Source organism: Lytechinus variegatus, chromosome 6 (assembly GCF_018143015.1).
Source record: "Lytechinus variegatus isolate NC3 chromosome 6, Lvar_3.0, whole genome shotgun sequence".
Classification (NCBI taxonomy): Eukaryota; Metazoa; Echinodermata; class Echinoidea; order Temnopleuroida; family Toxopneustidae; genus Lytechinus; species Lytechinus variegatus.
The window spans coordinates 28,316,044-28,341,442 of record NC_054745.1 but is presented as its reverse complement, the minus strand read 5'-3'; the positions used below and the strand labels follow the sequence as shown (position 1 = coordinate 28,341,442).

General features: G+C 36.9%; 3 protein-coding genes across 4 annotated transcripts in view; all 3 read left to right on the top strand.

Moving 5' to 3' along the window:
* Positions 1 to 689: 689 nt before the first annotated feature.
* LOC121416583 (serine/threonine-protein kinase Nek4-like) lies at positions 690 to 13,710 on the top strand. The gene is made up of 13 exons (XM_041610077.1): positions 690 to 807; positions 1,681 to 1,758; positions 2,313 to 2,406; positions 3,759 to 3,904; positions 4,659 to 4,711; positions 5,581 to 5,708; positions 6,525 to 6,626; positions 7,795 to 7,874; positions 9,327 to 9,494; positions 10,943 to 11,091; positions 11,327 to 11,533; positions 12,507 to 12,628; positions 13,588 to 13,710. The coding sequence occupies exons 1-13, from the start codon at positions 725 to 727 to the stop codon at positions 13,693 to 13,695; spliced, it is 1,518 nt and encodes a 505-aa protein (XP_041466011.1). The 5' UTR covers positions 690 to 724; the 3' UTR covers positions 13,696 to 13,710.
* Positions 13,711 to 13,745: 35 nt separating this feature from the next.
* LOC121417683 lies at positions 13,746 to 17,029 on the top strand. The gene is made up of 4 exons (XM_041611416.1): positions 13,746 to 13,757; positions 13,809 to 13,942; positions 14,827 to 14,922; positions 15,710 to 17,029. The coding sequence occupies exons 1-4, from the start codon at positions 13,746 to 13,748 to the stop codon at positions 15,828 to 15,830; spliced, it is 363 nt and encodes a 120-aa protein (XP_041467350.1). The 3' UTR covers positions 15,831 to 17,029.
* A 7,360-nt stretch (positions 17,030 to 24,389) lies between these two features.
* The window catches only part of LOC121417318, a 28,479-nt gene continuing 27,469 nt past the window's right edge, over positions 24,390 to 25,399 (top strand). The window contains exon 1 of one of the 2 annotated variants that reach the window (XM_041610978.1): positions 24,390 to 24,578. The gene's annotated coding sequence lies outside the window, so the exon portion shown is untranslated. The remainder of the gene's footprint in view (positions 24,579 to 25,399) is intronic. The other variant, XM_041610977.1, reaches the window with a different exon arrangement.

Genomic DNA, 25,399 nt, shown 5'->3' with positions numbered 1-25,399 from the left:
GGTGGAATCACCTCTTATGGGGTGTTGCAAGAAAATATTTGCATTCAATCGCAAATATTCTGTTGCAATTTTACAGTTGATTTATCACTTTTAACTTTACCATATCAGATTATACTCCTTGTTTCATGGAGCAGAGTAGCAAGCAATCGCAGATTTGCAATTAATTGCACGGCGTATGCTTGATTTTTGGGAACAAAAATAGACTTGCAATTGATTGCAAGTTTCTTTCAACGCCCCATTAGTGTTTGGGGGGTTGTAAGGTTGCTATTAATGTAAGTATCTCAACATTTGGAATCGTCTTCTTAATTCAACTTTAAAAACAATTTAAGTAATATTCTTACTTTACAATAAGTTTCACTTCTTTTCCATGCTTCTATCAGTCTCAAAAATGGTGATTTAGAGGCAGAGCCAACATGAAGTTCCTCACACATATAAATAATTCGCTTCCGATTTCAGATATGCGCGAGGTACTGAGTCCGGTCCGAGCTCGGACCCTTGCGCATACATTGTTTTGAAATCGGCAGCAAATTATTTATACGTGTGAGGAACTTCAATCATGTTGGCTCTAAATCACCAATTTTCTCCTTTACAATCACCAAGTGTAGATATTTTTTTTTTACTCTGTCGTACCTGAAAAAAATTGATTTTTTCTCTATTAACATGCTTTTTTTTAAATTTCTATCCATAGTCTTGTGCCACCAGCTGTTTTGTGATGGTAATATGAATGGAGTGTTATGATAAGATCACAACATTGGGCCAAGGGGGTGGTGGTGCAGTCTATCTGGTCAGGCACCAAATCACCAAAAAGTGAGTATGATTGAGAACCAAACAGTTTTTTTATGAATTTGGTATTAGCTAATGATATGGTTTGATTTCAGTAGCTTGTAACATTAGCTTCCAGCTTTCCATTGAAACTAAAGGCTAAGTCTAGATTTTTCCATGCCCTTCTTCATTGCTTTGTTTGCAGGGCAATAATTGAAAGCAAGTTTTACATTTGAGCAATTCCATAAAATAATCAACCTCTTTGGAAGTCCTACCCTTATTTTCTAAAGTCTTACTTTACTTCATAAACTGACCAAGTCATGGTCATTTGAGAGCATTAAAAACTGTCAAAAGGACAAGAAATCAGAAAATTTCATGAAGATACCACACATAGGGGGTCCGACTTACATATTTTATGGAATGCCCATTTGTGTATAGTAACAAGGGCCATACCGCTTTTTTTTTACTCATGTTAGTTCCTGCACATAGACCTTTCAACACAAAAATATGACAATTTTTTTATTGTAAGTTGAGTGCATACTTATTGTATCTAGTAGATATGTTTTTGTAGTTGAAATAGGATTGTGGGATAAGTCCAAAAAAAGATATGGCCCTTGGAAGAGGGGAGTGCTGGTGCTAAAGCACCCCCAAGATTTTCCCAGGGGGTGCGTCATGTATTATTTCCCATAGGCAGCACCCCAGGAATTCTGGTAGATGTGTCAAATAGGAGAAATATGAAAATTATGTTATTGTTGAAACCTTTTTTTTTTTTGCTTGTCAAATTTTCTTCAGCACAACTCCAGCCAAAAAGTTATTCCCAGAGCCTTGGTAGTAGACGAAGTGGGTTTTGACCAAGTGGCAATTAACCATTTAAACTTGAGGTTAATATTATTTCTTTGAGTTTTTTGTTTTCACTAGATTACTTGCTTTGAAGAAGATTCAGTTGGATGAGAAAAGAAAGACAAGGACCAGAGATGCAGTCGAGAGAGAAGCAAAGTAAGAATGCTCACTGTTCCCCTTACTTACCCCTCCCCAGCCCACTGAGACAGAAGCCAAACCCCTCCCCCACCCCAGTCCACTGAAAGAGATGCTTATTACCCCTCCCCTACCCCACCCCACTAAGAGAGAAGCAAAGTAAGAATAGTCACTACCCCCCCCCCCCCGCCAACTGAGAGAGAAACAAATTCAAGAATGCTCTTTACCCCTCCCAAACTGGAGACACTGAGAGCAAAATAAAAATACTCCCTCCCCTCCCCCACCCCTACCTTAGAAAGAAGCAAAATAAGAATGGTCACTATACCCATGCCAACTGGAAGAATGTGTCATGAAACGTCAGAATTTTTTACAAGTCATGTATCTTTAAAAAATAACTATTTGTTTAGCAAGGCTTTGGCCATTCCTGAATGACCTGAATGATCGCGATGGTTTGATTAGTAAATAATCACTCATCACTAATTTTCAATCATAGTTATATAGTTAATAACTGCCTTTAAACAACGCTGAAATGTTTTATTAATCACAACAATGTTATGATTTTATTCACATTTCAGAATCTTGGCCCAGCTAAGGCATCCCCATATCGTCACCTATCATGATTCGTTCTTCGAGGAGGTTCCAGAGTCTGTCTATCTCTGCATAGCTCAGGTAAGTTAGATGTCTGACTGTCTGTCTATCTGTCTTCATGTTTATATTTTACTGTGTACCTATCTATATGGGAATGACTATATCTGTCTTTCTTATTGACAGCCTATCTGCCAGTCTCTTGTTATACCCCTTTCATAAACCCAATTATGCGGCTAATAGCAGCATAATTTGGTCGTAAAATTGGAGGAGGACCAGAGTTATCTGCATTATTTTGATGCTGCTATTATCCGCATAATAGCAGCATCGGGACAAGATTTTGAGTTTATGAACGCATTTCCAAATAATGCTGATAATTGCCATGGTGCGGTCACAAGGTCACCCTTTTCCAACACTACCGCATTGGAGGGGGCATGTCCAGTTGTCATGGTGATTATCCGCCTTTTTCAGGACGGGCGCTTGTAAAAATAATGTGAACACAATTTTTATTGAATTATCCGCATTGCTCTTAAGGCGGCTAATTGGAGGATGGGTTTATGAAAAGGGTATTAGTCTGTCTGACTGCTTGAATATCTGTCTGTGTACCTGCTTGTCTTGTTTATTATCATCTTAACCACTGTCATCATTACCACCACCACCACCACAATCATCTTTGTCATCATCACAATCATCATCATTACTATCATCGTAATCACCATCATCATCATCATCACCCCCATCATCATCATCATCACCATCATCACCCTCATCATCACCATCATCATCACTACTATCATCATCACCATCAACTTCATTATCATCACCAGCACCAGCATCATCATTTTCATTGTTTTCATCATCACCATCTTGATTACCATTATCATCATCACCATCATCTTGGTTATTATTATTTTAATATCATTATCACCATCATCACCATCACCTTGGATATTATTATCATCATCATCATCGACATCATCATATTGTCATCATCATGTTTCAGCCGGGGGGGGGGAGTCAAATATTGACCAAAAAATATGTGTTTATAGCCCAATATAGGGGTGGTTTTTCAGTTTTGGACGCGGGCCGCGTTAAGGGATTTTTAAAGAAAAGGGTGGTTTGGTCGATGTTTATTTTTCCAAAGCTAAACGTGTAAATTAGGGTATGTTTTTTTCCCCCAAGCTTTTTGCCTGGGCTCACATTCTCATCATCATCACCGGCAACAACTTGTTTAGGGGCCAAAATATTTAAATGAAGCCCGCAGAAAACTTGTTAAGGGGGTATTTGGAAATAATTTGGTCACACATGTGTACAGCAATACATTTGACTGCCTCCGCCCCGCCCCCCGGGGTTTCATCACCATTGTCACCATCACCAATATCTGGAAAAGACTATTCCTTAATGTCATTTATGTCTTATTGCTGCCCTTAACCCAGGACTACTGTGATGGTGGTAACCTAGATGAGCGGATACAGACGGCCAAGCACCGAGGCAAACCGTTTGACGAGGGACGTATCATGCAATGGTTTATCCAACTAGTCATGGCTGTACAGTACATACACTCCAAGAAAATATTACACAGGTAAATATGGAAGCAAAAATCTAAGCCATACTGCCCAACTTTGGCAAAAAGGAAGCAGGTGACACATCAGTCAAATTGGAGTTGTTGTTGGTACTGAAACACCATTTGTTTGTTGCACGTTCAGGCAAAATTTGGGGAAGGAATGAACGTTCTATGGAAAGATGTTGAAGAAAATATGCCGTCAAATTGATTTGATGCCTGTTTAAATGACAAATACACATTGCTCATTTACAACAATTGATTTTTTTGTAACTTGCTTCCTTTTGCCAAAGTACGGCAGCATTGCATGTTTTCTTTCAGCAAGGAATTTACCCATGTTGTGCTGCTCTTTATCCAGGCAAGGTAAATTAATTCCTTGAGCTAGTGCTGCAGCCATGATAATAATAATAATGCACCTAGGAATGGATTATTTCAAGATGATAGATGACACAATACTCCCTCCCTTCATCACTCTGTGAAAGTGAGAACATTGAACTCTTCAAATCGTCTCTCAAAACTCACTTATTTCAGCAGATGTGTAATAATCAAGTGAGTCTGCACCTGTGAATATTTTTAACAGAAAGATGGCGCAATATAGATGCTCTGGATCATCATCATATTCATGTAAAATGTCTACAGTGCATCATTTTTATTTTGTGTTTTGGTTGAATTGGTTGCCAGTTCTTATTCAGGTGAATCCTTTTAGAGGGATATTTTTATTCAATTGTTTGTATTCTTGTTTCCAAACGATTTTCTGTACTTTGTTATTCACCAGAGATCTAAAAACACAGAATGTCTTCCTTACAAAGAATGATGTCGTCAAGCTAGGTGAGTTCTCACTCAATTACATGTACTTCATCTTTTATTTATTTGATTACTATTGATTTTTTTTTGAGTAATAATAATAATATTATATGGGATGACTCAAAATGGAATGTACCAGAGTAAAGGCCAATGTTCCAGTCATCTGTGATTTGTTAAGTATTGTCCCTAATGAGTGGAATATTTCTGGTATTCCGTGAAATAAAGCCATCCAATTATTAAAAAGGAATAATTAATTTGTTTGGTAATGAAGACAAGAAATATGATATTTATTTTGTGTCCAACAATACCACATGGGTCTTAACACATGCTACTGCTGTGTGAAGTAGAGTGCTGCTGCTGTGAAAAATATCACAGGCAGACCGAGCTGGATTTGAACCTCTGGATTACTAGACCAGTGTCATAACCACTAGACCACCAGAGTACCCCTAGTATTCTGGGTTCAAACTATCCCATAGATTGGATATCAAATCAACATAGCATAATTAATTTGTTGGTTGATAAAGACAAGAAATATGATCTTTATTTTGTCTCCTACAATACCACAAGGGTATATAAACACACGCTCCAAGCAGATCACCACAGGCAATCAAGGAGCGAAGATGTGTTGCTTATTGCCTGCCAAATGCCACCCCACACAATGCAAGAGGAGTACTCTTATATCTAACAAGGCATTCCTGGACACAAGTCCTATTATTTTCGCATGTTGCAACTAGCAACAAAAGAACAAACGCTTCTACAGTATTTATTTGATGTGTGATGAGACAGCCGGAAGAGTAGATGAAGCTAGTGTCTACCAAGTGACAATATAATTTTAGATTATTCACTTCAATGAATGTATTCTCATGTCTCATATGTTTGTTTTCTATATGAAGGTGACTTTGGTATATCCAGGACGTTAGAACACACCGTAGACAAGGCCAAGACCTGTGTTGGGACCCCTTGCTACCTTAGTCCAGAACTATGCCAGGACCAACCCTATAACAACAAGTCTGATGTCTGGGTAAGTCCTGGAACCCAATTGATCTAATCTGGTCTTGGTAATGGCCTCAAGAGGCTTTAGTCCCCAATTTTCTGTTCTACAAAAAGTAAATCTGAGGATTATAGCTACATGTATGTGTACAGAAATATGTTTCATCTTGAGTAATTTGCATGATTTTAGATCAAACTGTCATCGAGTAGACCATGATAGTTTAATTGTGAAAAATAGTTATTCCCCACGTTTGCCCTTCATATGACAAAAAAATGAATAACTTTTAATAATGATGTAGGATTTCTACAGCGCACGTATCCACCTTGCAAGGTGCTGAAGGCGCTCCTATATTACCCCGGCTACGCTAGTCTATTGATTCCGGTGTGCACAGCTTTTTGAGGAATTACTTCCTGCCAGGGCCCATTTACCTCACCTGGGTTGAGTGCAGCAAAATATTGGTTAAATTTCTTGCTGAAGGAAAACATGCCATGGTTTGGAATCGAACCCACATCCTTCAGAATGATGATGAAAGTCTTCACCACTAGACCACGATGCCTTTGCAGTAAGCTGTAAAGAGGGCAAAGCAACTTTTATGGGATTAAAAAACTGCCTTAGCACCACTTTTGGTTGTTCAATACACATTGTATTGGGTTAGCACAAACCCTGTAATTCTAATTTTATTGGGATTCATACTCAATACACCTTTTTTTGCACATCATGGAAGTTTCATTCCTTTTCAATAGAGCATACAGTATTTCTAATGTAATGTCGATAGCACATGGGAGAGCCCAGAAATAATAACCAATAAGGATAAATAAAACCCTTCATGGCCCTTTTTATTTCCAGGCTCTTGGTTGTCTATTGTACGAGGTGTGTGCGTTTGAGCCGGCGTTTGATGCTCACAATCTTCTTAGTCTGTATTACAAGATCGTCAAAGGTGATAACCCGGTAAGTAAACCCCTTCTGATAGGATGCCAACTTACTCAGCACTTGGGACAACTTGGCCCCGCAAAAAATTTAGGTGCCGAGATGTACAATATCGGATCGCTATTTTGTGATAAATTTTTGTATTGATTGCAAATTCATTGAAATGTTTTGTACTATGATTTTAATTAATTTGTATATTTTAGTATTTTAGCATCAATCTTACCATGGGGTTTGGTGACGTTTTATGATGGACAACCTTGCACCTAATTTTTGGCAGGGCCTAGTTTTCTCAAGAGCCGAGTTGACAGGGGGGGGTTGTTTCATGGAGCTGTTTACAAGGACCACAAGAACGACTGGAGATCTTTCCCTGTTGTAAATGATATTCAAGCGCCATGAGCACCCAGCTGAGGCGGATCCTGGCGCTATACAAGAACCTATCATCATTTATTCACTATTAAATGTTCATTGGTGATAAACACGTAAGAAAAGTACACCAGTCATTTTTAAAGTTGCTTTACATACAACTTTCTGAAACTGGAACACCCAGCTCGATACATTTCATACGTACAACTTTTTGTTAGTGACACATTGTGCCATCACAACTGGCAAATATGTTAAAAATAGATACATATTTAATTCATTAAATTCTGTACAAAATTTATTTTGGTCCCTCCTTCCACTGAAATTAATCTGTGTTAAGGTCCATACTAGCAAAAATTGTTACCACAGTCATCAGTTCTCCCATTTCCAGTATGCAAATTCTGTGCTCTTCTGTGTTCCAAATATCAAACCTGTGTTCTTCAATAACCCACATGAAACATAATGATAAAGCAATTGTACATTTTTTAGTAGTGGAAATCTCTGAATAATTTCTAGTTTCTATATAAATGCTCAGGAGAATATGGATATGGCTTGGTAAGCACTGCAAACAGATTTGATATTCCCATGTTGCACAAGTTTGCCTGTTGTATTTTGCTTTGAAATCCATGATTGTCAGTCTATTTTTCGTAATTTCAATCTTGTTTGCCTGGAAAAATTGTATTTTTCTATAAGATTCTGTGAATTCAGTATTCTTCTTGAATTCAGTAAAAATATTAATGCTTTACATGTATCAGGGAAAACTGGGAACTTTAGAATTAACATAGTGCTCTTGAACCAATTACTAGCATGAGGTTTGATTTGTTTTCAGATTATTCCGTCCATGTACTCTACCGACCTTCAAGGATTATTAGCGTTCATACTTGAAAAGGATCCGGATAAACGTCCAAGGTACGCCGACATGTTATAATGTTTGAAGTGTAGCGTAAAATGTCGCCCTCTGCGACGGATGTTGTCATATCGGCCCTTACGATGGCCGCGCACGTTAAATGAGGTTTGCCCTAAAGTTGGTGTAATAAAATTGCTATTACTGTAACTGGTTTCCCATCTCCCTTATTTACTTAATGTCGGTAAGTACTACAAATTACAATCAATCTTTTAATTATTGTTACAATCAATTTTACAATCAGTTTTAAGGTCTGTTTTGGACATTTGCTGTGTGGTTTGAATCCCAACATGGCATAGCATCCTTCGGCAAAGCATCAATCCTCACTTTATTCCTCTCCACCCAGGTGTTCAATGGGTACCCGGTAGGATGGGTGAGGGGGGGGGTGGTTCCGATGATTTTTCAAGTTTTGAAATAGAAAAAGAAGAAGAAAATGTAAGAAGAAAATTGTGATTCTTTACCCCTTTATTTATAAGGAAAAAAAATTATATAGCCTTTACAAGGTACCCCCCCTCATTAAAAATTCAAAGAGCCTGCCCGTATGGATTTCATTTTACATCTTGAGGCCACCGCACACCATACGACTGTTCGCGATCCGATTTTGAAACAGATCGCATTTTGCTCATTTTCTGAAAATGTGAATGGAACATATCATTTTATTTGAAGTTATAATCAATTGAAAGAATACTAATACAACCATTATGAAAGATTGCAAGCTTTTTTTTTGGAGTAAATGCCAAATTAGTTCCAAATCGTAGCCAATCGTACGACTGCTATGTCGTCATTACGACTAGATATTAAATTCACTTTTATTCTAAGGGTGATAGCATCGTCACTGATTTGAACATAGGTATTCATGCGATGATTTAGAACATTACACAGTAAGATATTCCATGTTTTAATAATAGCATCAAATTCTACTACCTTTTATTCCAAAATCGGGTCGCAGACCAATCGTAAGGTGTGCGGTCGCCTTTAGTTATTTATTCATAGTGGCTGACCATATAGATAACAGAAATTACTCTCAGGCCTGATGGTTAAAGTGGAGACCATTTCCAAGCAGGGATTTGAACTCCAACCTCATCATGAGTCCAGCGCTGTAACAACTAGACCGCATGACCCTAGTGTGGAGCGTTATATTCCAGTGGATTAGTCTTCTGACTTTGAAACAGAGGGTCGTGGGTTCCAATCCCAGCCATGGCGGAATTTCCTTCAGCAAGAAAGTCATCCAAATTGTGCTGCACTCAACCCGGGTGAGATGAATGAGTACCTGGCAGGAATTTATTCCTTGAAATGCCATCGCTCTGCAAAAGGCTGCGGGGCTAAGGACAGGGTAATAATATCCAAGTCCTTTGAAAGCACATAGGGACGTTATGGCATAACGTAATATGCGCTATATAAGAACTGCATTAATTAGTATATTATTAATTTGATTGTATTATGCTCTTTCTTTCCAGTGCTACAACAATACTCTCACAGGATTACATGCAAACCCACCTCAGTAACTTCATAGCTGAAAAAGAGCTTCTGCAGCAGCAGCTTGCAACGACAAATGCCACCAGACCACCGACAAGCTCCTCCCCCATCGTGAGGTCAAAGGTCACCAGTGTCGCAATCACATCCAGGTAGGTTTTGCCTTGAGAGGACGTTAAATGGTAATAATAGCTGGATTTATCAAACGCTTTTTGTCTGAGGATACATAAAGCGCTGCTATTATTATCCCGGCTTTAACTATATTGCCATAGAGGCACTAAAGCATTCAATAAATTTCTTCCTACCAAGTACCCCATTCACCTCACCTGGGTTGAGTGCAGCACAATGTGGGTATATATCTTGCTGAAAATAAAACATGTCATGGCTGGGAATGGAACCCACGTCCCTCAGATTGAGAGACGAGAGTCGTCACCACTAGACCATGACGCCCCAATGCAATGTAAGCATGATTTTATGCACGTCTGGTGACCATTTCGTGTACTAAATGAGGTTACCTAACATAGTGCAAGAGACTATCCAGTTACCAGGATTATATATATATTTTCTTATTTCTGCTTTTATTATAACAAATTAAAGTCAATTCCAAATTTACACATTATTAAGTCATTGAAAATCATAAACACGAGTTGGTTACATTACGTCAAACCCCTGTTTGGAGAAAGACCGCAGTTCAGATTGCAAACTGCGGTATTGGACCCCATTTTGTGTTTTGAATCATTTCCAAGCCCTGGGGGCTGTTTCATAAAGCTGTTTGTAAGTTAAGAGCGACTTTAAGAACGACTGGTGATCGTGGCCAATGGTGTGTACCATTTACCGCAAGACAGGATCACCAGTCGCTCTTAACTTATGAACAGCTTTGTGAAACACCCGCCTAATCAACCCCGCTTGGCCAGGTAATCCCCGCCGTCTCACCACAGGCCAGATTATGAGCGTTGAGCCAGGGAGGAAATGATAAACAACAGCTGTGCTATTACGTAAGACTTCTCTGCCTGTAGTAGAACCTTCGGAATGAAATTATTGTATTTGATATTTAATCAGGTCTTCAAAGGCATATTGTATTAAGAAATTCAATGTTAGTCCATTTTCAATTTCGAACGAAGAAAATCAACCTCGAAAAAAGGAAAGTAAGTGAATAAAAAATGGCGGCATGCTTTGCCGGGACCACGCTCGGGCTATTGTTTTTTTAAGAAACAGGTGTTTTGATACTTAGGGTTTGTTGTACTTGGAGAAGAGAATTGATCGGGAAAAACTGTGATATAGTGTTCTCAAATGGAGGTTTTCGTCATGACACAAAAGAGAAAAGTAACAAAAGCAATAATAGAATAACCTCAATGTGTTGACTAAACATTACATTAAGATGCCTAATAAATGGAAAATTCACCCTGATCATTTGGTGTCACAATAAAAAAAGCAGAAAAAAACAAGAAAATATTGGTTTAAAAAATTTGACAAAAAACCCATGAACCATAAAATTATGATTGTTTTAAAGATCAATTGAAAATATGTGACATCATTTACGACCTCTACTGTCCATTCCCACAAGCCATTGCCATTTATCCTTTGACCTTGTGTCCCATAGGAACCGTCCAATGTCCGCAAGTCACAGGACGAGGGCGTCCTTGCAAACGTCTAAACCTGACAGCTCTCCACCCAGGAGTAAGTCATCTCTGGCTATGCTGCCCTCTACGCCACGGTCCTACACAAGGGAAGCCATGAAGGAATCACCAGGTATGGACCTTTGTAATTTCAAGGGGAAATTCACCCTGACGAAAGTTTTTTTGTAAAATTAGTAGAAAAATAACTAGATAATATATTAGTGAAGGTTGAGGGAAATCCATCAAAGATTCACCCACATGTTTGATTTGTTTTCTCGTTTCATTTAAACTAACTTCTCTCTAGCATTAACTTTAATTTTTAAGGGAATTGAATAATAGTATTTTTCATTTTTATTTTGTTTTTTCAGGTCTACCTCCCATTGTCCGTCCGCCCCTTGAACCCAGCGAATCGGGCGACTACCCCGACGACTTTGACAGTAGCGATGATGAACGGGATAGACCGGAGCTAACGAGGAATAATGAAGCACTCCCTCTGGTGAAAGCATTGAGACAGGATTCTGAGATGGACTTAGAAATACCGGAAGAGTGCGAGTCTCCTCTAAACTCTGATGAAGGTAATATATATTAACCAACTGTAGTATTTAAAGTGATTGGTTAACATTGGTTTGACTTTTAAAAAATCTGAGCTAGAAGGTCACACTTGTCACCTGTGTCTGTGATATGTTACAAAGATGAAGCCCAGAAAAAATTGCGTTCGAAAATAATTACTTAGTGCTTCAAAAATTGAACTATAAAGTGACCGGAAACATTATCTTAATTTCATCCCATACACTTATGGGTACTATTTAGGCGTCTATAAGATGCCTATTTACAAAATCGGGGTTTGCCTTGTAGTTTTAGCTTTTCATTCTCAATAATGGTTGTTTTCGGGTTTATTAGTTCTAATACATGCACTTGTACACATGTTTCTTCTTGCTTTGAGAATTTTTTAAATCGACTGCTCACAAAGTTGAACAATACTTTTAACCCCCATACAAATATATGTAGGATTAACCCAGTACAAAACTTTTTGTAGGTCCGAACTAATCACCTCGGATCTTCTAATTGGCAACAGCATTTATCTGTTTTCATGCTTTCATAATCTGAAGGAAAAAATAAGGATATGCCATGAACTATGATTGTAAAGTTCAATCAGGAATTGCCAATTTAATAGATTATAAAGATCTGCTGCAATTTATACCGGCTCTTATTTTAGAGTGTGAGTCATTGAATTAACACTAGGACTACTGTATTTTCTTATCCCTGTAAAGGTATAGCTAAAATCACAATTCACTGTCAGAAAAAAGAAGTTTTTTTGCATAAATTAGCATTTTAATTTACCTTGCACGTCTTTTGGCTATAACTTCTTGACCTAAGAACCGTTTCATTTCACATCAGACAACAAATGTCATATCTATATTTTATTTTTTCAAAATATGAACATGATTAGAAAATTAATGATTATTGCCAATTTGAGGTTGCCAATTTTGTTTAGTTCGATTTTAGTCAGCATTCATTCCTCATGTATTTTTTTTGTTCATGTATCAGATATTCCAGAGGAGCTCGAGGCGGAGGACGAAGGAGAAGAGAACACGATAGACAGAAGAACTGAACGAACAGAAGAAGGAGAAGAGGAAGAGTATGCAAGTGATTTTGAAGATGACGATGAGGTATGTTGCCACAGACGTCCGTTTTTATTGTTTAATCCATAGATGTACATAGCTTTCACAAGGTCAAAATTAACCTTAACTTTGCTCCTCAAAATTGCCAACCTCGAATTGACAATAGTGATTAATTTTCTAATCATGTTCAAATTTAGACCAAAATAAAATATAGATATAACATTCATGAGTCATATTTTAAATTTTTAAACTGTGATTTATTGTTCTAACAGCATTGCCAGTTTAGAGCGTATAATGATCAAGCACAAAAAAAATTGTTTTGTTGCCTTACAATGAGAAAAACAGTAACCCTTTTTTTCCTTTGAACTAGTCCAACAGGAACAGGTTAGACTTGTTCACCATTTTTGTCCCTTTTTTTAGTGGTCCAACTTTCTGATATGAAGAAAATTATTGAATTTCTTTGAGATCTACACCATTATCAATTTTTAATGGGCCTAACGAATATTTTTTACTGTTCATTTTGGTCATGATCACTTTCCCCTAAAGCACTCCTCTTCTAAATGAACTACATTGGCTACCTCTTTCTGATAGAATACATTATCGAATACTTGTTCAAACCTATAAGTCTCTGTCAACCACACTACCTTCTTACATTTCTTCATTATTTCAGCAACAAAGATCTACTTACTCTCTTCGTTCTACGGCTGCTCCTTCCTATGTAATTCCAAAGTCCAGAAAACAGGCTGGTTTCAACTACTTTCAATATCTTGCCCCCTGTCTTTGGAACAAACTCCCTCCATCTCTTCGAAACCTCTCTTCTCTTATCTCTTCAAAAAACATCTCAAAACACACTTATATAACCATCCATAAACCTTAACTTGTCTTATGCAATTAACAGCGCTTTGTATCCTCTGGAAAAAGCGCTATATAAATCCAATTATTATTATTATCACGGGGATCCTATAACAAGAGTCTTATTGTGGTTGGATCACCGTTTCTCTAACTAGGTTCTTGAGGATATTCTGAGCAACGCAAGGACTGTGGCCAACGTTGATGTTCAGAATAGTGATGAGGACGATAGCTTTATAAATTCCTGTATTATTACATTTCTTTGACTAGGTTCTTGAGGATATTCTGAGCAACGCAAGGACTGCGGCCAACGTTGATGTTCAGAATAGTGATGACGATAGCTTTATAAATTCCTGTATTATTACATTTCTTTGACTAGGTTCTCGAGGATATTCTAAGCAACGCAAGGACTGCGGCAAACGTTGATGTTCAGAATAGTGATGAGGACGATAGCTTTGAAGATTCAGCCAACCTCTCAGATGATATCACAAGCTGTCGACAACTATTAGCAGAGTGAGTACTGTAGAGGAGCCTTACTAAAAGAATTTGATCGCAGCAAACAATTATTTCTTGAGAACGTCTTTAATATCAAGGTTGATTGTCATTACGTTAACATAGATCTAAATCTGGTACAGTAATGTATTCTTAATTTAGTGAAATCATGAAATCTCAGCTGAAAAGCGATAACTCTGAAGATTACTAACGCAGGAAAGCATATGAGGGACAGTGTACTATATTGCTTGGAAAGAGACCCGACATTTGATGGAATTCTGTGCTTATTTTGCTAATTTCTCGGCAATTACGCATTTTTTTCTAGAGTCATGTGGCACATATTTTGTATTCATTCATACAAAAGCTATGGTAGTCATTTTATTGGATTCTGATCGAACTATGCCTAGATTTTTACCAAGACTGTCATTTATTTGTTAGCGAGAAGTCTTTCATTAAAGCAAAATAGGAAAAAAAAAACTTTTGCTTGCTAGAACCCAACCAACCCTATTAATAATGAATGCTTAGGTCTGCTAGGAGATTATATCTTAATGGGGAAGTGAACTGTGTGTGGTCTCTCATTGACTGTGTGATATAAATACCCTACATAGTCTTAAAATATATGTTTTCAGATATCAACTATACTACAGAGAATAAATTGACCTATAATTCCATTTGTACAGAGAAACTAAAATGTTTTGAGAGGAAAAGTACTTGTTTGGCTACTTGGTAACATAATTATTGCAGTATAAATCTTTTGAGTAGTAGCATGTTATCATTCAAGTGGGTCTATATTACTAGACTACACTAGCATTATGGGTCAAGGTTTGAGAAGTTGAGGACTGGAGATGGCGATATTGGTTCGTATCTGCTTTAACGTTATGATTTTGTATTTCTTCTTTCGACAGTGAATGCAGAGGCCTCCTGGGAAATGATATCTTCTCTGAGATTGAATCTAAAATTCGGGAGAATCGAGGGAAAGACCTGGATCCCGATCAACTAAGGTGAGTTGCTTGAACTCTTTGGCCCGAATTCACAAAGGTGGTTTTGAAAACCCACGGTTGAATCCATGGTTAATCGAGATTTCGTGTATAAATTACGCTTAATTTAGCGCGTATCGGGTGCATGTATAAAACATTCCAATGTTGATGAGCGCTTTTGTCAGTGTGCCAAATGATGCCTGTTACCATGGTTAGATACATGTATGCTATTTTATTCATGAGTCCACTGTTTTGAGAGTGGACTCCTGAATAAAAAAGCATGGAAAACCGCTGCAACAGGCGTCAATTTGGCGCACTGTGACAAAAGCGTACATCAGTATTGGACGTTTTTATACACGCGCCTGATACGCGCTAGAGCGTAATTTATAAAAGAAATCTGCATAGACCATGGATTCAACCGTGGATTTTCAAAACCACCTTTGTGAATTCGGGCCTTTGTGCACCGAGCCATTATCCAGGGAGGGATCAGGAGCAGTGAATGAAATAGACTTGCTCAATTCAACTCGCAATGACTTTTCACTGCAGTATTCTGAGGGAAAGTGTTTCACAGCAAAGTTGTATAGAATTTCACAAGCTATCTGACTATATTATATGACTATTATAATATAACTCTCTTCGCAAGATGAGGTCGGGAAGTCTACCAAACACACATTGACTGAATGTAAACATCTTTAGCTGGAGAGGGTAAATCCCTTTTTTTTGGGGGGGGGCTCTGATATAAAAGTATTTGTGAAATCTATGATACGTCTTGTCTATTTTTTCTATTTGTGTTTTTTTTTCTTTCCTGCAGACTTCAGTTTGAGGAAGCCATTGGCAGTGAGAGAATGGAAACATGCTACCTTCTTAGCGAACTTCTATCGGAGGTTAATGATACACAAAGTAGAAAGATGGGAACATTACCAGTCTCATGATATTCATTGAGTGGTTTGAAAGAATGGTAACCTGCTATCATCTTAGCGAACTTCTATTGGAGGTTACTGATACTCAAAGTAGAAAGATGGGATCGCTGCCAGTCTTGAGACATGCATTCAATGATTTGAGAGAATGGTAACATGGTCCCTTCTTAGCTTCTATCAGAAATTATTGATACAGAAAATAGATAGATGGGATCGCTACCAGTCTTATGACATGCATTCAATGATTTGAGAGAATGGTAACATGGTCCCTTCTTAGTGAGCTTCTACAGACATTATTGATACAGAAACTAGATAGATGGGATCGCAACTAGTCTTATGACATGCATTCAATGATGTGAGAGAATGGTAACATGGTCCCTTCTTCGTGAGATTCTATCAGACATTAATGATGCAAAAAATAGATAGATGGGATCGCTGCCAGTCTTATGACATGCATTCAATGATGTGAGAGAATGGTAACATGGTCCCTTCTTCATGAGAAAGATAGCATAACAACCAGTCTCATGAAATACATTCAGTAATTTGAGAGAATGGTAACATGGTCCCTTTTTAGTGAGCTTCTGTTAGACATTAATTTTACAGAAAATAGAAATATGGGTTCAGTACCAGTCTCGGGAAATGCATGGTGATTTGAGAGAATGGAAACATTGCAGAGGCCGCAGAACGGTTTTCAAAGTGGGGAGGCTGACCATGCAAAAAATTCACAATCCTATGGTCATTTTTACGTTTTTATACACGTTTTTGAAAAAAGTGGGGGGGCTGAAGCCCAGTCCCCATCCCCCGGTGCCGCTGCAGCTGTATGGTCCCTTCTTAGTGAGCTTTTATCAGACAATGATACAGCAAAAAGAAAGATCAGGTCGAAACCCATCTTTTTGAAGGCATACAGTGATGTGGTAAGAATTATAGCTAGTATTTAACTTTCATGAATTCATTCCAAAAATTCCATGTATGTTATCAGTAATCTTCCTTTTTTTCACCTTGCTTCGTTTCACTCCAAAGTTTTTATAATATTTCCTTCAATAACTATGTCTTTCAATTCTATTATAAAACTAGAATCATTGTAAAAAAAAATATTGAAAAAAATGTATGTTTGTATGTAGTTGTATGTATGTACTGGCTTTAAGGCCACCGCACACCTTACGACCCGACCGGCCGCCGACTGGCTTGCGACTGGGTGAGGGGAGATGTGACGTTACAGCACTTGTCAGCTTGAGCGTCGCAGACCAGTCACAGAGAAGTCGCAAGGAAAATCAGAAGGATTTGACATGTCGAATCCTTATGACTGGATCACAAGCTCAATCCAGCTCCAGCCAATCAGACAGCAGAGTTGCATATCGCGTATTATGATAAACAACGCGCATACGCAGTAGTAAGCGCAATTTCTCAGATGCTATGCCAAAAAGCGCATGCGTGAGTCGCAGATCGGATCGCAAGGTGTGCGGTCTCGAGGCTTATGACTGCCTTGCGATTCATCTCCCCTCACTGAGTCGCAAGCCAGTCGCCGACCAGTCAGGTCGTAAGTTGTGTGCGGTGGCCTTAAGATGCCTGTTGTTGTCAGGGTTATATTGGAGATTGGTTGATTATTACTATTACACCTTGATATGTGTTGAAATGGTGCAAATGAATATGATTAATATTTCATCCAGTTTTTTCAACATTTTTATCTTAGTATTCTATAATATACATGTATGCTTTCAGTAGCAGATTCAGGTTCAAGTACAGGGGGTGCCGTTGATAATTTTCTTCAATTTAGCAATAGTAGTATAATGTATGTTCAATGAGCGATTCCTAACATATAGATGCGTCCCTTGTGCCTCTGTCAAAATCCACCACGGTGCTTTTGCTATATTCTGTCTTCTTCATAACAAATATGCAGAGAACAGTAAAATTGATTCACACTGTGCTGTGCCAAACCCAGGTGAGGTGAATGGGTACATGACAGGAATTTATGTGGAGCATTGTGGCCCAGTGGATAAGTCTTCTGACTTTGAAACAGAGGGTCGTGGGTTCGAATCCCAGCCATGGCGTAATTTCCTTCAGCAAGAAATTTATCCACATTGTGCTGCACTCGACCCAGGTGAGGTGAATGGGTACCCGGCAGGATTAATTCCGTGAATGCATTAGCGCTGAAAGGCAGCTCGAGCTAAAGCCGGGGTAATAATAATAACGACGCGCCTCGGAATAGAATATTTCTAGATAGATGGCGCTTTATAAATGCCTATTGTTATTATTATTATTCCTGGATCTACTTGAAGAAAAAAAGAATTAGTTGTATAGCATAAATCACTGCCTTGGCGTCTCTACATGTACCGGGGGTGGGGGGGCCACTTCCTTCCATTGACGAGGGGACACCATGCGTGACCATGGGGTCTCAAAAAGCACCCTAAACAAGTATTTTCCATATTCTGAAAATTCACCCCTTAACAAGTATTGCCATGTATTGGAAACAAAAGGAAACCCTTAGCAGGTATTCCCTGAAAAATTGAACCCCTAAACAAGTACAGCAATTTTTCAATTATTGTGTCACATCAACGATTTTACATCATTTGGTTTAGTACGGCCCCACCTCCCAAATCGGACTCTAAAAAAGTAGTTGACTATTGAGTCTAAAGGTACATCTTTTATAAAACATGTAAGTCCTTTTAATACCCTCGCAAATTTGACCCTAAGCACATAGCTTTCCTAGTGAAATAGTACCCTTTTTTTTCATTATTTTAGTGTTTTTTACACCCTTATGTAACGTGCCCTATCTTGAAAAATTACATCCTTTTAACATGTTTTTTTTTGTCAATGTAAGGGCCTCCCTCCCCCCGGCTAAATGTACATGCATATGTCAGGATGAAAATATCTAAGTTCCTTCGGAAGCACATAGAAAAGTTATAAGTATGTGATATATATGCACTTCATAAAAATTGAATATCATCATTACTGTAGATTACACTACTTCCTATTTCTTCTTGTTTTATCAATTTCTTTGTGTAATGTTTATATCTGATTGCCGTCAATAGACTGCCGCTTCATATAACATTTAAGGTTGGTTAATTTTTTCTAAATAAGTTTAAATTAGTTCATGTTATGTTCTTTGTTTTGAACAGTGTGAAAATTGTTCAATCGGCTTTGATGGTCTGACTTCAACCAAAGTAAATTATAACCCGTTATTTTGCTTTGTGGGGGAAGGTGAGGTTCTTGATAATGCAATATGTTTCTGTTTCTGTGTTTTTGTTCTCAATCAAAAATCCATATATTTCACTCAGATCCAAAGTCAAATGTTCTTTCAATACATTCAAATATATATGCCAAAAATTCAAAACAATTTGCCAAAATCATTTTTCTTATTAGGGTAATCTTGAATGAAATGCCTGTATCATGCGTTTGTTGAAAAGTGATGCTTTTTACCCCTGCCACTCACCCCCTTAATTTCATATTCAGATTAAAAGAAGTGGGAGGAGGACAAAAGCAAAATTTGATAACCATATATGGTCCCATTTCGCCCTTTTCGTAGTTTAAACACAAAAGAGTAGAGGAGAGAGTTGAAGTAAAAGAAAAATAAAATGGAGGAGGGTTAGTAGAAAGGGAAATGAATATCAAAAGAAAATGACTGAAAATCGAAAGTTGGAGTATCTTTTTTATTCTTATTTTGTTTCCATTCTCATACCATATTTTTTATCATTTTTTTCTCAAAATATCTTATATGAAAAAAAATAGAGGAGGGGTTAGTAGAAGAATAAAGAGAAGAAGTTGGAGATTCTTTTTTATCCTATTTTTTCCATTCTCATACCATGATTTTTATCAATTTTCCTTGATAGGATACCATAGGATAGCAGGTTATTTCATTGCCGTCCATTAAAGGTCAAGTCCACCTCAGAAAAATGTTGATTTAAATCAATAGAGAAAAATCAGACAAGCACAATGCTGAAAATTTCATCAAAATCGGATGTAAAATAAGAAAGTTATGACATTTCAAAGTTTCGCTTATTTTCAACAAAATAGTTATATGAACGAGCCAGTTACATCCAAATGAGAGAGTCGATGACGTCACTCACTCACTATTTCTTTTGTTTTTTATTGTTTGAATTATACAATATTTCCATTTTTTACGAATTTGATGATTAGGACCTCATTGCCTGAAGCACAAAATGTTAAAATAATGGAATTCCACGTGTTCAGGGAGGAATGAAACTTCAATTCACATGACAATGACGAGAAAATAAAATATTTCATATAATAAAATACAAAAGAAATAGTGAGTGATGTCATCAACTCCCTCATTTGGATGGAACTGGCTTGTTCATATAACTATTTTGTTGAAAATAAGCGAAACATTAAAATGCCATAACTTTCTTATTTTACATCCGATTTTGATGAAATTTTCAGTGTTATGCTTGTTGAATTTTTCTCTTTTTATTCAAATCAAGTTTTTGTTGGGGTGGACTTGTCCATTAAGATGTACATATTTAATGTGAATAATGTACCTACATGTATAAACCAAATGCAATTATATATCAATAAGGTCTGTATATAATAAAGATATGTATATGAAGAATAAAGAGTGAATTATATATGTCAATATTATTTGTGGTTTTTATGTTGAATCTTTTTATTTTACTTTGTTGCTGTGTATACTTTGTTTTAGTCATTTTCTTTTACACAATTTTTAAAAAAATACATCAAATTAGTCCATAATTACATTACAAAAAGTCCATAGAATGTTGTGTTAACAATACTGTTAGTTTGTGATTAAAAAAAATCAGCTCACTTCACGCGCGCGAATTATCATTTGAGTAAGATACTCGAAGTTTCTTAAACTTTGAATTCTGATCTCGGAAGTCAATATTTAAGTGCGCTGGTTAGCCTAAAATATAAACACTGGGCACAATATTTTAATTTAAGGTGTAGTGCTAATTTGCTGTTCTTTTTATTGCCGATTTATCCATGACCGGATAAATTCTTTCCCGATCACACACAACATTGCGAAGTGATTACCGTGCTTGAGTCAACGAACTTTGCTTTACAAGCCTCGCCCCCGCCTTGAACAATATAAGTTTTCTTTTCTGAAATATCGTCGAATTGTTCAGCCGTAACCGACGTCGCTTTTGTGTATTCCTTTACAATTTCCAACAAACTATACTTTACTACAAAACACCCACCACAGTTTCATTCATCCCACTTGTAATCTTACAAAGCTCAAGGCAGACATCGTCCACTGGTTCATCTCCATACCGATACAGGAGATCTTGTCTCCCCGTTACCCCATGAGAGTTTTGGGTGTGGAATAAAAGACCAGTCCCAGTGAACTTATGAATAAAGCCACGCCCCTGACAATAGAAGATGCTCTGTGTTCTTTGTGCGCACCACGTAACCGAGTCTATCTATCGGCTTTCATGTATAGTTAGTAGTCGTCGAGTACAGACTCTTGTATTCCAGTATATATGTATTTTTTCTATTATTGATTTAGTGCTTTATTTATGAGGGGTGGGGTAGTCCAGAATATCATTTGATCCCGAGTGGACCCCTCAAGTGCTGTGGGGGTGGGGTATGGACACATTGCTCCCATTTTTTTTAACATCCCAAAGTGACCTTCAAGAACACCAAAATTGACATGAAACTTTATTATTATTTATCAGCCCCCCTCACTCTTAGCTGATAAAAAGTTTCAAGTTTCGAAATGTGTTCATGAAAATCCATACATATTGGACCATTCTCAATTTTACAAACAAACATTTACATTGGCAATTACAGTGAGACACAAAGTTACAAATCAAATATATGAATAACTATAGATACTAAATACAGAGAGAGAGATAAATATAGTGGACCCCTTACAGTTAGTAGTTAAGAAACATTAACAATACTTAGAATCTTAGATCACATTCTTGAAAAATTATGGTCAACAATGTTCATGTTAAACCTTAAAACATATTCGATACAATATTCAAATCAAGAGAAGAGAATAGGGGAAGTCACAACGGTATAGAAAGGTTGTGTAACATAATTACATTACCTTTATTATTACAACCTTTTCTCAAACTTTCACTTGGAAGCTTACTAAGATTTTGTCTGCTTTCAAGTTTTAAGGTGAAACTCTAGTCCACTGACTGAACAGTGGCGAAACAGGCTGGGGGCTGGCTGCCCCCCCCCCCCCCCGGCGGATTTCACCTGGATTTTTTTTTTAGTGAATTTAAAAAAAAAGGAGGGAGAAAGAAAGGGAAAGGGGGAAAAGGAAAAGCTGAAAAGAAAACTATTAAAAAATACAAGACATGGAAAAGGGAAGGAAAGTGGGGAAAGGAATGAAAGAAGAACGTGTGATAATGATCAAAGCTTCCTGAAATACTATGAATTAGAATGATTATTAAAGGACAAGTCCATCCCAACAAAAACTTGATTTGAATAAAAAGAGAAAAATTCAACAAGCATAACACTGAAAATTTCATCAAAATCGGATGTAAAATAAGAAAGTTATGACATTTTAAAGTTTCGCTTCATTTCACAAAAAAGTTATATGAACGAGCCAGTTACATCAAAATCAGAGAGTCGATGATGTCACACACTATTTCTTTTTTTTATTGTTTGAAATATGAAATATTTTTATTTTCTCGTCATTGTCATGTGAAATGAGGTTTCATTCCTGAACACGTGGAATTCCATTATTTTAACATTTCGTGCTTCAGGCAAGGAGGTCCTAATCATCAAATTCGTAAAAATTGAAATATTGTATAATTCAAACAATAAAAAACAAAAGAAATAGTGAGTGAGTGACATCATCGACTCTCTCATTTGGATGTAACTGGCTCGTTCATATAACTATTTTTTCAAAAATAAGCAAAACTTTGAAATGTCATAACTTTCTTATTTTACATCCGATTTTGATGAAATTTTCAGCATTGTGTTTATTGATTCAAACCAACATTTTTCTGAGGTGGACTTGACCTTTAAGAAGGGAAATAAATCAAAAGCTGACAAAATGGCAAACAACAGCGGGAGATGAACTTAGAATAGAATCAGCATAAAGCTATTTGGAAAACGAAGAAAACTAGAGACAAGAAAAAAAAACTTGATAACACGGCCGGGCTGCCGAGGATTGAAAAATAGAGAACGGGAAGAAAGATGGACTGCATAAAATAACATTGTGTTATAAGCTTCCTAAATTTTATGCAATGACGGTCGCAAACTGGACAAAAAAAAAGGTTTTTAGCCAAAGGCTTGAAATATCTTCCTGTTATGATAATGTAAGTTATGTCCCTACCTAGGTAAAGCTTTACACTGACAAGAATTACCATAAAAAAGCCTCTTAGTCCCGTATTCTGAAGTTAGGATTAACTTAAACCCAGGTTTAAAGTTGCCATAGGTTTAAGTATGGGAAACCAAAAGTATCAAAATTTTGTATGAAGTTGAACATCAAGTCCACTTCAGAAAAACGTTGCTTTTAATCAATAGAGAAAAATCTGACAAGCACAATGCTGAAAATTTCATCAAAATAGGATGTAAAATAAGAAAGTTATGACATTTCAAAGTTTCGCTTATTTTTAACAAAATGGTTATATGAACGAGCCAGTTACATCCAAATGACAGAGTCGATGATGTCACTCACTCACTATTTCTTTTGTTTTTTATTGTTTGAATTATACAATATTTCAATCTTTACGAATTTGACGATTAGGACCTCCTTGCCTGAAGCACAAAATGTTAAAATAATGGAATTCCACGTGTTCAGGGAGGAATGAAACGTCATTTCACATGACAATTACGAGAAAATACAAATATTTCATATTTCATGTAATAAAATACAAAAGAAATAGTGAGTGATGTCATCGACTCTCTCATTTGGTTATAACTGGCTCGTTCATAGTGACTATTTTGTTAAAAATAAGCGAAATTTTAAAATGTCATAACTTTCTTGTTTTACATCCGATTTTGATGAAATTTTCAGTGTTGTGCTTGTTGATTTTTTCTCTTTTTATTCAAATCAAGTTTTTGTTGGAGTGGACTTGTCCTATAGTTTACTGTGCTCTTTCCTGAAATGAGAGAGTTGATAATGTCCTCGGGGATGTCCTTCACTCACTATTTTGTTTTAATTATACAATATTTCAATTTTTACAGATTTTACTGTAAGGACCAACTTGTAAATTGTTAAAATGATGGTAATTCCACATCTTCACGGAGGAATACAATCTTGTTTCCCATTACAATGATGATATCATTAGAATTTTTGTATAATAAAATGCAAAAGAAATAGTGAGTGGGTAGCGTCATCAGTAAAAGAATATCTGTTCTGTGAAATTGAACGAAACTTGAAAATATCATGACTTTCTTATTTTACTTCTGATTTTGATGAAATTTTTAGCGTTTCGCTCGTTTGATTTATCTCTATTTGAAGGAAACCGTCTTTATGTTTTGTTAGACTTCGGTTTTAAATTTCATACGATCTGGAAGTTTCATACTCATGATACTTACACAAAGGTCTAGTAATATGAGACTATTATCAGTTAAGGGGTGCGTGCAAAACGGCAAAGTAAGTTCAACCGGTCGCTGTTCTACCACCAATACAACGTATAATTGGCGCTCGCGATCGAATAGTTTGGGGAATCTATTCCAAGTTTTCGGAACGGATCAACTTTCGCATACAGACAAATATTGACCTTGTAAGTTCGAAAGGTCCACCTCTGAACGAAGACACTTTCTGAAAGTACTCCAAGACTTAAACATACTCCTAAGGATATAGATAGTATACAAAATATATTCAAGGTAATGTTGATATTAATATATTTGACTGCTTTTGCATTTATTGACGAGGTTCTTTTTAAGAGTTGAATGAAGTTTGGTGTTAGGCCTATTATTCTACTCTGTTGTGTAATGCAGGTTGTTCGTTGGTATTTGTGAATAGCACACTTTACAATGAGATGGCTGGAGAATGAATGACGTGAAAGAGCGCGAAGTATATATACCGGTAGTATATAGGCCTATATACTCCGAAAAATGAACGCAGAATCGGGCCTTTTGCATTATTTTGTTTAGTAGGGCCTATATGCCTAATGCCGGTTAACATCTTATGTTACTTTTAATTAATTGTCTAAATGAACTTTTTTCATAATAGTGTTACTAACTAGAATATATTTATATTTATAACCTCTTTTACAATCTATCGCGCTTTTGGCCTTTATATCGGCTTAAACCAATGGGCTTCCTCAGTTAAACTGTATTCACTGTACTGTGGTTACCACCGTTTTAGCGGCGCCATTTATTTGGGCAAGACAATCGTAGTTCCTGAATAGTAGTATTTTGCTGAGTATTCCCTTGCTTCTTTCCCGTCAAAATTATACCATATTTTCACGTATTTCTTCCCCGTCTGCCCATCGTTTTATCTTGTTGAGTTCCATTTTCTTTTTTTTCTTTTTTTTTTTGGGGGGGGGTATTATTATCATACAGGGGCGTCGATCCATTTTTCAGATTGGGGGGGAATCATGAATCAACTTTCCAAAGGCGCTCGATCACACAAAACAAACAAACTCTCTCACACACGCATATATACCTATATACATGTACATATATATATATATCTATATCTA